The 15523-nt window shown below is 32.5% G+C and overlaps 1 protein-coding gene across 1 annotated transcript; it reads left to right on the forward strand.

Moving 5' to 3' along the window:
* Positions 1–505: 505 nt before the first annotated feature.
* Positions 506–2673, forward strand: LOC107948490 (photosystem II 10 kDa polypeptide, chloroplastic). The gene is made up of 5 exons (XM_016883051.2): positions 506–967; positions 1858–1916; positions 2106–2161; positions 2305–2357; positions 2454–2673. The coding sequence occupies exons 1-5, from the start codon at positions 811–813 to the stop codon at positions 2546–2548; spliced, it is 420 nt and encodes a 139-aa protein (XP_016738540.1). The 5' UTR covers positions 506–810; the 3' UTR covers positions 2549–2673.
* Positions 2674–15523: the final 12850 nt, after the last annotated feature.

Genomic DNA, 15523 nt, shown 5'->3' on the forward strand with positions numbered 1-15523 from the left:
TATTTGGCTATATAATGTGTTTTCTGGTGGCTTTGGATGCTAGGCTGTTAGCTTTGGCTATTTCATCTGCTGGATGGTTTATTTTGCTCTAACCATGCTGTTGTCCTGTCCTGTGTTGAAGTAGGTTGAAGGCCGTTTTGATTTTCTCTTGTTGATTTGGACAACCTTTGTGGTCCTGTTACTTTTATTTTGCACATTTTCGTATATTTTCAACTTACTATTAAAAATATATTTTCATTCCAGCAATCGAATATTTAAGTTAGTATTTAAAATCTACTTGAATTACCACATAGGACTGCTGTTAGGAAGGTAACGGAGTTTACCATTAAAGTGATCAATTCGTAATAAAACTATAATGTAAATGATTAAAATATAATATTTTAAATATAAAAAATTAAAATATAATTTTTATAGTTTTCGCATTGGTTTATATAAATATATTTAAAGAAAAAAAAAACCTGAGCCTTAGACTTATATCTGTGGTGCCAGAATAATCTGAATATACGTACACCAAAGAAAAAAAATCTGAAGAAGTTGTGAAGACAAAATAAGGAAATAATACAAGTGGACGTGGCAACAAATGGTAAAGGGGTTGAGCCAATGAAATCGTGTTAATCCTGATAATGTTGTCAGCTTGTGGACATTCATATCCAGATATCAACCACATATGCATCTCCGCGTGTCAACACCACAAACACTATCTTCAGATTCTCTGTCCTATTATTATCTTCATTTACATAATGAAAGCACAGGCAAACCCACTGTTTTAGAGTTGCAGAAGAACTAAATTCCCCAGAATTTGCTTCAGTAATGGCTGCCTCAGTTATGGCTTCTTCAGTTACCCTCAAGCCTTCATTCAATGTTGAGAAATCTGGTGTAAGAGGGGTTCCTTCCCTTGCTAGGTCCCCTTCTTCTTTCAAGGTTGAAGCCAGTGGTGGCAAGAAGATCAAGACCGACAAGCCTTATGGTATTTATTGCAGCTTTTTTTTTTTTTTGATCTGAAGTTATGGAAATTAGATCTTGAGCATTGAACAACAAACCCAATGTGACAAATAGGATTTGTTTAGCAAGCGTGATGATGATCCTTAGCGTGTCATTTTTTACCTAGAAGTTTTACCATTAGTTAATTTTAGACGGAACCGATCACCCTATAAATAAATTAGCTTAGGATGTGTCTGACCGGAACTACATAGAGAATAATGTTATACTGGTAACCTACAGTTTATATTTTGGTGATTTAATTTTAAAAATTATAAAAGGATGGCTGAATTATTTAAAAATAACTGCTTACATCAATTAATTTTTTTTTATAATTCAATTTTTTCATTAAATATTTTTAAAAGTCATGAATTTATAAATTAAAATTTAAACCAACAATCTCATTTAGAAAGGTGTCAAACTTTAAAATATGAGCCTCTTTACAAAAGGAAACAATTAAGGATGGACGATATATATATTTGAAAATTATTTAAGTTTAATTTAAAAAATAATATAAAATTTTAACAACTTCAGTTAACCAACAACTCGAGTTTAAGTATTCTAGTACTTAAATTTGAATAAGTTATAAGCATAATCAAGTTTTTTTTAACAATTCCTAAATTATAATCACACTTCATCCAACATTTAAATTCATTTGAATCAACAACTTCCAAATTGATGCAACGCCAACTATTCCAACTAAAACTAATAACATGAGATTCAAGTTTATTGTTTTACTATATAAATAGAGTCAACCGACCCAAACTTATTTTGAATTGAACTTGAATTGAAATTACAGTCTGTAAAATTTAAGCTCAATCTTATTACGAAATGACTTAACTATAAATTTTTAATATTGGATCGTGAATGTTTTCATAGGAATCAATGGTGGTATGAACTTGAGGGATGGTCTTGATGCCTCTGGAAGGAAGGGTAAGGTTGGTATCTTTTACATTTCTTTGTTTTCCTTTCTAGCTTCATTGTGACAAAAAAACAGTTCAAAAAACATACGAATAAATTCAAAATTTATTGTTTTTCCTTATATTTTTGCACAATTTTTTTGATAATAATTTATATTGTGTATATCTAGATTGAAGTTGAGAATTTGTCCTTGAAATTTGATGTAGGGAAAGGGTGTTTACCAATATGTTGACAAATATGGTGCTAACGTCGATGGGTACAGGTAATGGTCTTTAGAGAATTTATTGGTTTACAAGTTAAGAGACTTAACGGTACATGAAAATTAATTTCGTTTTCTTTTATAAGCTATGGTTACCAGTTGAACTGCAGTCCTAATAGAATTTTTTTGTGATGATTGAAACACAGTCCTATCTACAACACCAACGACTGGTCTCCCAGTGGTGATGTTTATGTTGGCGGTGCGTGTATCTTAAAACAACTCAACTTTGGTTTATATATTAAAAACACTAAATTTGGTAAATATGTGATTTAATTTTAAACATGGTCGCATGCAGGTACTACCGGATTGGCAATCTGGGCGGTTACCCTAGCCGGAATTCTTGCCGGTGGTGCACTTCTTGTTTACAATACAAGTGCTTTGGCGCAGTAGATGTCTCTAAAGTGATCCTTGCACTTGGTTGCATTATAGGCTGTCCGATGTAATTGTTGTAATCAAAGAACCATCCAACAACTACTTTGCATATCTTTATCTAGAATATTTTGCCTTGGACTGAATTGAGACCTATGTATTATAACTTATTAATGTGCTTTGTTTTGTTCTTTAAAAAAACAAAAACAATATTGTCTGAAATTTCTTTGTGCACGTCAGGAATATGATATATAACCAACATGGAGAAGGTAACTATGTCTAGTGCATAATGACTAGTAGTGTAAAAGATAAATGGAAAGACATCAAATTCAAGTCTCACCTCCACAATTGGAGGGAAAAAAATCTTACACTGGGGTCGAGGTTGGGAGAATGGCATCACTGGATTCTCCTGCTCCCTCCACTGCTCTATCCACCGAGGAGAAGGAAAACTACTCCGTAGCACAATAAGGGTGAACGTCAATGTTGAGTTTTTGACAGCAACCAAGGATCAAAAAAAAAAATGGTATTGAAAGAAGAAAAACAGAAGCTAAAATGATTCAGATGAGAGGAAAAACTGAAAAATTTCTCATATCCATTTTTGTTCAAAATACTTTACTTAAAACAGCTCCCTTAATCTTGGGACAATACAAACATTGCTTGTGCTTTTGTATAAGCTGTAAAATCAGCTTAATGATAACCTAAGCACCTACTAAATCAGCTAAATAGGTGACTTTCCTTAAGAACAACAAGATTACATTCCAACTAACATAATTAACTTGTTACATACACAACTAAGTCATAAAACAAAAAATAAAAGGCTTCATGCTGCTGCATTGCAAGCCAACATTCAACACTTCTTCTTGGCTTTTATGCAGTAAACTCCAATACTATTCCTTAAACACTCAAACCTTGCATTAGCGAGTGGCTTGGTTAAACTGTTTGCAAGTTGAACCTCCGAACTGTGATGAATCAAATTGACTTCCCTTGATAATTCTGCCTCCCTTACAAAATGATACTTGATCTTGAAGTGTTTGGTCTTTCCATGAACCACAGGATTTTTTGCAGTAGCAACAGCTGACTGGTTGTCCACCTTAATCTCTGTTGCTTCCCCTTGATCATTATTCAATTCACTGAAAAGCTTTCTAAGCCAAATGGCTTGATTAACAGCAGTAACAGCTGCAATGTACTTTGCTTCTGTAGTGGATTGTACTACTATTTGTTGTTTCTTAAAACTCCAACAAAAAACTCTCGACCCTAATGTAAAAAGGTTACCTGATGTGCTCTTCATATCATTAATAGAACCTGCCCAATCATTGTCTGGATAACCAAGAAGCTTCAATTCTTCAACCTTCTCAAATTTCACCCTAAGGTTGAGAGTTCCTTTGACATATCTTAGAACTCTTTTAGCTGCTTTGAAGTGAGCAATATTGCTGTAGTGCATAAACCTGGATAGAAGGCTTACTGCGGCCATAAGATCAGGCCTTGTTGCTGTCAAATATAGCAGACAACCTACAAGACTTTTGTAACCCTTCTCATCCACACTTTCATGGTCACTCTTGCTAGAAAGCTTTTTACCTTGTACCACATGAGTACTAGCATGTTTGTAGTTTGTCATGCAAAACTTGCTTAAGATCTTCAAAGCAAATGACGTTGGTTTATAAAAAGGTCATGCTCATTCTGATTCACTTTCATGCAAAGAAAGTATGTCATCAAGCCTAGATCAGTCATCTCAAAAACATCTTGCATCTATTTTTTGAACTCTTCAATCAGTTCACTTCTGCTACCAATAACCAACAAATCATCCACATATAAGGATATAATCAACAAAGTCTCATTCTCAGCCCTTTTGACATAAAAAGTAAGTTCGCTGACATTTTTCTCAAATTCAAGTTTTGACATATATGTGTCAATTCTGTCATACCAAGTCCTTGGAGCCTGTTTTAGGCCATATAATGCCTTTTTAAACTTGTAAACCTTATGTTCTTCACCAAATACTTTAAGCACATATAGCTGCTCAACAAAGATTTCTTCCTTAGAAAACCATTCAAGAAGACAGATTTGATATCCAGCCAGTGTAATTTCTATTGCTTTTGAGCAGCTAAGGCAAATAGCAACCTTATGGTGTCCAACCTTGCAACTGGTGCAAAGGTCTCTGAGAAGTCAACACCATATTGTTGGTTGTATCTCTTCACAACCAGTCTAGCTTTGTGCTTATTCAGTGATCCATCTGTATTGTGCTTGGTCCTAAACACCCATTTTACACCTATGACTTTTCTTTTCACTAGCTTATCAACCAACTCCCATGTATCATTCTTGTTAATAATTTCCATTTCTGTCTGCATTGCTTCTTTCCTGCAATCCTCATTTTTACCTTCATTAAAGTTAGAAGGCTCAACAATGGCCATATCACATAGTTGGTAGATGTCTGTGATAGACCTTGTACCCCTGACAGGCACATCGTCAATTTCTTCATCAATGTGAGCTTCATTTTCAACTGGTTACAAATCATGATCTTGCTGGTATTGCTCAGAAAAGCTTGCATCTGTTCTATTCCATCTCCAATTAACCCCTTCATTGAACTTTTCATCTCTACTCATAACTATTTTCTTAGTTAAAGGATCGAAGACCCCGTATTTTTTCTTTGTGCTACTGTAATCAATGAAGACTCCAGGCATAAACCTCTTTTCCAACTTGGTTCTCTTTTTAACTGGCACAAGTGTGTAACATATGCAACCAAACACTTTCAAGTGTGGGACAGTAGGCTTGTGTCCAAACCAAGCTTCAAATGGTGTTTTGCCTTTGACTGCATTTGTTGACAGTCTATTGAGTAAATACACTGAGGCATTTACTGCCTCAGCATAAAAAATGTTAGGCATTTTGCCTTCAAACAACAAACACCTAGCCATATCAAGGACAACTTTGTTCTTTCTTTCAAAAACACCATTCTGCTGTGGTGTGTACATAGTGGTTAACTAATGCAGAATTCCAGCTTCATCACCGATTTTCTAAAACTTTTGTGACACATACTCAGTGCCATTGTCTGATCTTAAGGCCTTTAACTTGTGGCTTGCTTGCTTCTTAACTAAGGCCTTAAACTTGCAAAAGGCATCAACCACTTCTGACTTCTGCCTCAAAAAATTTACCCAACAGAATCTGGTACAATCATCAATGAACATCATAAAATACTTACTGTCATTCAGTGAAGAGGTCTTCATAAGTATACAAATATCAATATGGACTAGTTGAAGCCTCTTTTGAGCACTACATGCTTTGTTAACTAGAAAGGTAGTCTGGTCTTCTTGCCAAACTAAAAGGCCCCACAAACTTCATTTTTAAGCTCAATCTTAGACATGTCTTCAACTAGACTCATCTTATATAGGAAACCAAGTGACTTGTAGTTCACATGCCCTAACCTCTTATGCCATAAACATGATTCATCAGTCAGGGTAGTATAAGCCTTTACTTCTAAATGATTCACATCTAAACTAAAGGATCTATCATGTATAGCTATTGTCACTAGCTATTGATAAAAAAGGATCCTTAAGCACACAAGTTTTATCTTCAAAGATAATGGAGTAACCCTTTTCTAACAACTAACCAACAGTAAGTAAATTCTAGTCAATATCAGGTACAAAAAAGACTTCTGAAATTGTTTTGTTACCTGATTGAGTGCAAATCACAACTTTTCCCATGCCTTTGGCCTTGATAAACTCCTCACCATTCTCAGTTCTGACCTTGGACACAAAGCTGATATCTAGTTCCCTAAACATGCCTTTATTTCATGCCATGCGATGAGTGTAGCCACTATCAATTAGAAGTCTTTTCTAACTTTGTTTGAACTTGCAAAACAAGAAGCTATAAAAACATGCTCCTCCTAAGCTTGAACATCCTCAGCAACTTGAGCTTGGTTCTACTGATGTGGTTGTATTTTTGCCTTATTTTTACAGAATTTTTCCATGTGACCAAGTTGCTTGTAACTTCTACATTGAATGTCAGGCCTGTACCAGCAGTACTTTTCTAAATGAGTGGACTTCTTGCAGTGAATGCATGGTGGAAACTTCTTTTTGGCAGCATCCTTATTTGGCTTCTTTCTTTTTAGACCAAGGCTTCTTACCCTTGTAGCTTGAGCTAGAGTTTGAGCTTTCTTTGCTTCTAGCCTGAAAGACTCCTTTAGGGTACTCCTCCAACCTTTTGGCCTTCTTTTTCTTTTGTGCATAAAAAGCATTTATTAGCTTTGTTAGAGATATAGTTGATAGATCTCTAGAGTCCTCCAGAGAAGAAATTTTTTACTCATACTTCTCTGGAAGGGTTGTAATAACCTTTTCAACTTTCCTCTTGTCACTAAACTCATCTCCAAGGAGTCTAATATTATTGACAATGGCCATTATCCTATCATAGTATAACTTGATGGATTCAGACTCTTTCATTTTTAGATTCTCAAATTCCCTCCTTAAGTTGATCAACTGCTGCTGCCTGGTTCTTTCTAACCCCTGAAACTCTTCCTTGAGCTTGTCCCAAGCTTGCTTTAGAGAGTCACAGGCCATTATTCTTATGAAGATTACATCTGAGACTCTATTTTGTAAATAGGACATTGCCTTATACTTCTTGGCATAGTCCTCATTGTACTGCCTGATTTGAACTACTATAAGATTAGCTCTCAAAGGTGGTGGCTCTATATCAGCTTGAACCACACTCCAAAGGTCATGAGCCTACAGGTATGTCTTTATTTTCATAACCCAAATGTTGTAGTTTTCACCAGCAAAGGCAGGTGGTGGGGTGGTGAGAAGCTCATACTTTTATAGCAACAAAAAACAACAATAAAGCTTCTGTTTCTTTTCTTTTAAACAATCAGCACACAAAACACACAAATAAGCAACACATAGCAAAAAGCCCTCAAAGATGATAGGCTTTGATACCATTTGTTGAGTTTTTGATAGCAACCAAGGATCAAAACAAAAAAAATGGTGTTGGAAGAAGAAAAACAGAAGCTAAAATGATTCAGATGAGAGGAAAAACTAAAAATTTTCTCATATCCATTTTTGTTCAAAATGCATTACTTAAAACAGCTCCATTAATCTTGGAACAATACAAACATTGCTTGTGCCTTTGTATAAGCTATAAAATCAGCTTAATAATAACCTAAACACCTACTAAATCAGCTAAATAGGTGACTTTCCAAAAATTACATTCCAACTCGCACAATTAACTTATTACATACACAACTAAATCATAAAACAAAAAATAAAAAGCTTCATAAGCCAATTTTCAATAGTTAATGACCAAGATCCACCAAATTCTCATCATATTATTTCCTACAAAGATACCCCCATTGGAAGAGAATTTGGTGACTACCAACAATCCCTAATGAATGGCTTGGAAGACATGGATGAGGAAGATGATGATAACCTCTCTCAAGAACTTGACCAATTCATTGACGAGGAAGGGGTGACATCTCCTAGTCTTTCGAAGAATGAAAAACGTCGTATTTGAGCAAAATGGGAAAAACCCTAATCGTTAAAACTTTAGGTAAAATACTAGGATACCAATATTTATTGTTCAAACTTAATATGTTAGAGGGCATTCTAATTGATTGATCTAGGATATGGATTCTTTGTGGTAAAGTTTCTTTATTTGGACGATTAGAAAACTGTCATTAAGGGAGAGCCTTGATTCATTAATGGGTCTTTCCTTACCATGAGATGATGGCAACCGAATTTTCTAGCTTCCCAAGCATCTTTCAACTTAGATACGGTTTGAGTGATACTACCGAAACTTCCCATTAAGTACTATGATGTGGAGATTCTAGAAAAAATTAGTCTAAGTATAGACACTCTTTTTCGTATCAATAATGTTGCAAGTTCAGAAAGAAGGGGTAAATACGCAAGATTTTGCATTCAGGTTAATATTAAAGACCCACTGGAGAAGTGGCACATTGTAGATGAGCATAAGATGTGTAAGTTGATCAAGTCATTATATGGTTTAAAATAAGCGTCTAAACAGTGGCATGAGAAATTTGTCTCGGTTATCGTGTCATATGATTTTTTACATAATAGTGCGGATAAATGTATTTACACTAAATTCACTGATAGGTATGGTGTAATTATTTGTTTCTATGTAAATGATTTGTTAATTTTTGGGATGAACATGAAAGGTGTTCGTGAGACCAAAAAGTATCTAGCCTCAAATTTTAAGATGAAGGATCTCAACGAGGTAGATAGAATTTTAGGTATAAAGGTGAAAAAGTATAAAGGTAGATAGAATTCTATGTAGATGATTTGTTAATTTTTGGGACGAACATGAAAGGTATTCGTGAGACCAAAGAGTATCTAGCCTCAAATTTTAAGATGAAGGATCTCAACGAGGTAGATAGAATTCTAGGTCTAAAGGTGAAAAAGCATGAAAGGGAAATTGCACTAAGCCAATCTCACTACAGCGAGAAAGTATTGGAAAAATTCAAACACTTTAATATCAAGGATTTGAGCACTCCATACGATTTGAACTTCAAGTTAAGTGAGAATAATAGAAGGGCTATAGCGTAACTTGAGTACGTCAGCACAATTGGAAGTTTAATGTATGTAATGCATTGCACTAGACCCGATACTACATTTGCTGTGGGCAAATTGGTGAGATTTACAAATTGTCCTAGTACTGATCATTGGAAAGGAATTTGTAGAATTTTTTGCTATCTTCAGAAAACAAAAATTTTTGGACTATTCTATAGTGATTATCTTGCGGTATTAGAAGGTTACTCGGATTCAAGTTGGATTACAAGTCTAAGTGACAATAAGCCCACATCAGAATGGATTTTTACGATTAGAGGTAGAGTCATTAGTTGGGTCTTCAAGAAACAAACTTGCATCTCATATTCAACTATAGAGGCTAAATTTATAGCCTTGGCGGCTACTGGCAAGGAATCATAATGGCTAAGAGGTCTCTTGGTAGATATAAAGGTGTGGCCACAACGTAGGTTGGCCATTTTTGTATATTGTGATAGTGAATCCACCATGTCTCGAACATAAAATAAGGTGTACAATGGAAAGTTTAGACATATAATTTTGAGATATGAGTATGTGAGACAATTGATTAGGGACAGTGTGATAATTGTTACCTATGTTAAGTCAATTGACAATTTAATGGATCCATTGACAAAAGGTTTGTCCAGGGATTTGGTTAAGATTACCACCACTAAGATGAGATTAAAACCATTCTAATCGCTTCATTAATAATGGAAACCCTATATTATTCTAGCCAAAAGTTAGTTTTGAGGTTCAAAGGGTAATAACTAGTTATCGAATGACAATGTGCACTAATAATCAGGATTTAGTGTTTATGTTTTAGGAAGATGAGTTTTGTAAGGCCCCAAAAATAGGTCTAGTAGTTTCAGGTAAGTTTGCATATTGGATGGTTTGATTTGCAAAAATAGGTTTTATTTTATAAAAGAATAAAATGACAATTGGTTTGGTAAGTTATGTATTATGCTTTTAGCATGATTAAATTGTATGAAATAAATTGATATTTGGAGCATGAATTGTTGATTTATTGAACATTTGATAAAGGTGTTCTAATTGGTATATGAATATTGGGAAAATGATATTTGTTATGCTTAATTTTATTGATGTTAAAATCGCTTAGCAACATGTTTTTACTTGCATTTTAACATCCTAATTAAGTGATTAAACAAAAAATTTTATGCCTTATATGTATTATCGTATTGGCAACATTGCATGGTGGATCCATTGGGTTTAGTTGGTATGCCATAGGATTTGTGAGTACTCACTATTATTTGTAATATTGTGAGCATATGGCTCTTGGTGGACTAATTTGTTTGGAGTAGATAAGGGAGTGTAAGCTTGAGTATCCACTCATCGGGTTATTTGAGGCACTATAAGGGAGCATGTGGCTTCGGCCCACTCAATTCTGAAGACTATAGTTGATTTGTGGGAGTTCAGAGATCTGTTTATCCAATGTATGATCACACATTTAATTATTGTCATGCATGTATTATGTCAATATAATTGATTGATTGTGCCAATATAAATTTTACATGCCATGTTATCCAATGTTTATGTGTTAAAGATGATTTTACATGCCATGAAAAAATTTGATTTTACATGCCATGGAAAAATTTATTCTTAATTCTTGAAATAGCATGTGATGTTATGGTAAAATATTATCATGTTATGACTGAAAATTGAATGCTTAATTGCTTTGATTTATACATGACTAGGTGCAAATTACTTGATGTTTTTACTATCATTCACTGAGCTTTTTAAGCTCACACCCTCACATCTCGTGCAGAGAATTTCCGAACAATAATTTTTGGACTTTAATTTTGGTGATTTTATAATTTCTTTAATACATGATTTTATGTCTAAGTGATGTTTGATTTATGGTATATTGACGAGTTTTCGTACGATGGTTGATAACACGGTGTATGAAGCATGTATTTTATACTAACAATATTTAATTGAAGCTTAGCATGGAGTGTAGGGGTGAGTAAAACTCGATTCGACTCGAAAAAATAAAAATAAAAATAGAATTTCGAGTTAAACGAATCAAGTTATTTGAGTCAATTCGAATTTCGAGTTCGAATCTAGTTGAGTTTTTGAATTCGAATAACTCGAATAATTCGAATAAATCAAATATCAAACTATAATATTTTTCATTTTTACCCTAAACTCCCAAACCTTCTTATTTTCCCCTCAAAACTTTTACTCCTCACTTTCCCCCAAAAACTTTTACTCCCCTCCCATCCCAACCCCCATCTACCCAAAATCCATTTCCTCAAAATTTTACTCCCAAAACCCCTCAAAACTTTTTATTTTCCCTCAAAATTTTTACTCCCTCCCACTTTCCCCTTAAAACTTTAACTCCCTTCCCATCCCACCCCTATCTACCCAAAACCCATCCCTCCCTTCATTTTTTTTAATATTTTCCCTCCAAAATTTTACTTCTATTTACTTTCCCTCAAACTTTTACTCCCAAAAACTTCTTATTTTCCCCCTAAACTTTTACTTCTCACCATTTACTCCCAAATAAAAAATCAAAATTATCCCAAAAAATCCTTAAACATAAATAGTAATAATTTTATTTATATATACTATTTATATTATTAAATTAAATTCAAATTTTATATTGTAATGACCTGAATTTTTACAGTTATCAAAAAAATGCATTTCCGGGTCTCCGTTTCTAAAAAATAGATTTGTAAATATTTATTAAAAATATTTACGAAGTTAAGAGAGTGATTAATTAAAGTTTAATAAAGCAAATTAGCTTAAATAAAGGATAATTAGATAAAAGGATTAAATTAAATGAAGTGTGAAAGTTTAATTATAGGATAAAAAAATTGAAAGGACTAAATAAGTAAATAAGCTAAAGGAGTGCCAAGTGTATGGAAAAAATAAAATACATGTGTAATAAGTATTATACATACATTTGTAATACATGTATGTATTTACTTATTATTTAAGTGAATAATTAATGTATTTATTATTATTAAATTGATATTATATGATGAATAGATTAAATAAAGACAAGTGTATGGTAATGATTTGTTACAAATGTATTAATAAAAAAATACATACATTTGTAATATATGTATTTGATATTAAATGGATATTTATTATTTAGTGAAAGATATTTATTAAATAAATAATTATATTATAATATATTTATATGATAAATAAATATAAAATGAAAAGTGTATGGTGAGAATGAAATACAAATGTAATAATATATGTGTGCCCAAGTGTAAAATAAATATTTGATATTAAGTAGATATTTAATAAAGTCATTATTATTATTGTTATTATATCATATATATATATAAAGTAAAACAAAAGAAAAAGAGAGAAAGAAAAAGAAACAGAGAAGGAGACGAAAGAGGGGAAAGAAAGAAAGGAAAGAAAAATAAAAGGAAAATTGGGGTTTTTGAAGCTTTAAGCTTTACTAGGTAAGTCAATTTGATCCCTTTTCTTGTAATTTTGATGTTTATGGAATTCTAGAGAAGAGTACTACATGAATTATATCAAAAGTTAGGAAGTTAATGAATTTTTATGTGTTGATTAAGTTGAACAAAAAGATGAATTAAGGGTTAAATTGATAGAAATTCAAGTTAGAAATGAAATAAGGATTGAATTGTAAAGTGATTCATAAGTTTTATGCTTTAAGGACTAAATTGAAAGAATTTCAAAATTATGGTTTTATGATGAAAAATAGATAATTATGTCTAAGTTTGGTTAAAAATTGAGTAGAAATAAAGTATGAATTAAGATAGAAAAGTAAGTGAATTTAGTTAGGATTAAATTGAAATTAAAGTAGAAAATCAACATTTTGTATATGACTGTTTGGGACAGTAGCAGTAGTTTAAGTTTGAAAAATCACCAAAAATTTTATAAATTGAATTAGAGGATGAATAAAATATGGAATTAAATATTATTGAGCCTAATTTCTTATAGAAGAAACGGTGTAAGCAATTGAATTGCAAATTATGAGATATAATGAGTTTTGTTAGACAAGGTCAGAATAAATTCGAGTTCCCCTGTTCTGACTTTGGAAAATCACCAAAAATTGAATAAAAAATATTTAGAGGCTTAAAGTTATATGTTTAGAATACCTAATGAGTCTATTTTCAGGAGAAATCAATGGGAATATTATCCGAGTTCTGTACTGTGAGATAATTAATTTTTAGTGAAGAAGGGTCGAAACTGTCAGACAGCAAAATAGGGGTGAATTCAAAGAATAAACTGTATTTAATGGCTAAACGAAAAATTCTGAAAATTTTATGGTAAGAAGATTTGTGAGTCTAGTTTCAGTAGAAATTAGCGGATCTTAATTTAGAATTCTATAACTCAAAATATAAATTAGTAATGTATTAATGATTATGAATTGTATTAATTTCGTAGTCAATGTGGTACCGAAAATCTCAGCGAAGAAAGGACAAGACAAAGTCAACGGGAGTTAGCTCGAAAATTACGGTCTGTATTTTTATAATCCGAACTTAATACTTAAATTGTTGGATTTATTATTCAATATATATATGTAGTAGGTTTTTTGAGATGATTATATGAATTGGATTGAATATTGATTATATTGAATTGATTTATGAATATATGTGAATTGTTATTGAATTGAAATTGAAATTGAAATTGAAATGTAAATTGATTGGAAAAGTGAAACAAATAAAATACATGAGAAGTTAATATTGGAATGGCTTTGATTGGATGATATGGAATTGAACCAAATTGAATTGAATGTGATTATTTGAAATGTATATTGATTGAAAAGAAATTAGTGATTTTAAATTTGATTGGACAATAAATAAATAAATAAAAAATGAATTGAATAAAAATAAAATAAATTATGAATATGTGTAAATATGTGAATTGTGTATTGATTGAAAAGTGGTTGGAATTGAACCGAAGTATGATTATATGTGAATATGTAAAATATATATTGGTATTGAATTGTATACTGATTAGAAAGTGGAAAAGTGAATTTGAATTGAATTGAATTGAATGAAATGGAATTATGATTAATTGAAATGTGTATTGGTTGGATATTGAAATATGAGAAATTGTGATTGAATTGAAAGCAAATTTGAAATAGAAAAATGATTTGAATACCCTATTAACTAGTCGGACTGAGTCGGATATAGTTGGCATGCCATAGGATTTGGAAGTGTTCAGGCACTGAGTGTCATACTGGTGTGTTTGGTTGGAATCCGTATATCAGCCGAAGTCCAAGCCTTGTTAATAGGGGTAAATATGAATATTAAGTAAAATTGGAATAAGAATTAAATTTCCTATTAACTTGTCGGGCTAGTCGGATATAATTGGCATGCCATAGGATTGGAAAAGTACGGGATTTATCGACTTTACCGATCGGGCACTTTATGTGCCGTATTTTAGGCACTTATGTGCTAGTTACTGTTACCGCTACTGCTACTGTTACCGATTCGGCACTTTGTGTGTCGAATATTGTTACTGCTACTGTTACCGATTCGGCACTTTGTGTGTCAAATATTGTTACTGCTACTGTTATCGATTCGACACTGTGTGTCAAATATTGTTACTGTTACTGTTACTGTTCCGGATTTGTTCCGATGAGGTACTCTGTGTACCGTACTGCTACTGTTACTGTTACTGTTCCGGCTTCGACTGATGAGGCACTATGTGCCGTACTGGTGTGTTGGTTGGATCCGTGTATCCGTCTGAGTCTGAATCATGTTAATAGGGGTAACTAAAGGTATAAAATAATTGATTATTACTGAATAATTGACTGTTACCTGATAATTAACTGTTACTAGATATTAGACTGTTACTGAATAACTGAATATTACTGAATAATTGATCATTACTGAATAACTGATTGTCACTGAATGAATGACTGCACTGAATAACTTAATAGTTACTGAATATCTGATTTTACTGAATAATTGACTGTTACTGGATAACCGATCAATTGATCGATACTGAATAACTAGTTATTATTGAATAATTGATTGTTACCGAATAACTGACTGTTACTGAATAAATAATTATTCTGAGTGTTAATGAACATTACTGATTGATTAATTGCTATTGAAAAATAATAAATGATTTGAAATTTAAAGTAGACGAAAACATTGGTTGGAAAGTGAATGTTTGAATTCTCATTGAGTTTGAATAGTTCAATATATATAAATTAATATGTTTTGTAATTGTTTAAATGTTGAAATTATAGAAATACCAATGAGTGTATACTCAGCGTACGGTTTGTTTTCGTGCGCAGGTTAAGTTAAGGCTAGACCGTTGAATCAGTATCCTAGGCCGATCCCGAATTCAATGAGGTAAAGTATGTTGAGTATTGGTAATGGCATGTACCTAGGATGTTTTATGAGAGTCATTTAGGTTGTAGAAGTATTGATGAAATGAGTAAATTATGATTGGCAACGGTATATAATATGAATTTTGAAATTTACTAAAAATTCGTAGTGATTCTAAATTAGTCCCG

This window comes from Gossypium hirsutum, chromosome A04 (assembly GCF_007990345.1).
Source record: "Gossypium hirsutum isolate 1008001.06 chromosome A04, Gossypium_hirsutum_v2.1, whole genome shotgun sequence".
Classification (NCBI taxonomy): domain Eukaryota; kingdom Viridiplantae; phylum Streptophyta; class Magnoliopsida; order Malvales; family Malvaceae; genus Gossypium; species Gossypium hirsutum.

Bases quoted from the DNA above. Each gene is read 5' to 3' on its own strand.
- LOC107948490 (XM_016883051.2), top strand. From the start codon at position 811: ATGGCTGCCTCAGTTATGGCTTCTTCAGTTACCCTCAAGCCTTCATTC. The intron at 968-1,857 runs GTATTTATTGCA...ATGTTTTCATAG, and splicing joins CAAGACCGACAAGCCTTATG to GAATCAATGGTGGTATGAAC. The intron at 1,917-2,105 runs GTTGGTATCTTT...AATTTGATGTAG, and splicing joins CCTCTGGAAGGAAGGGTAAG to GGAAAGGGTGTTTACCAATA.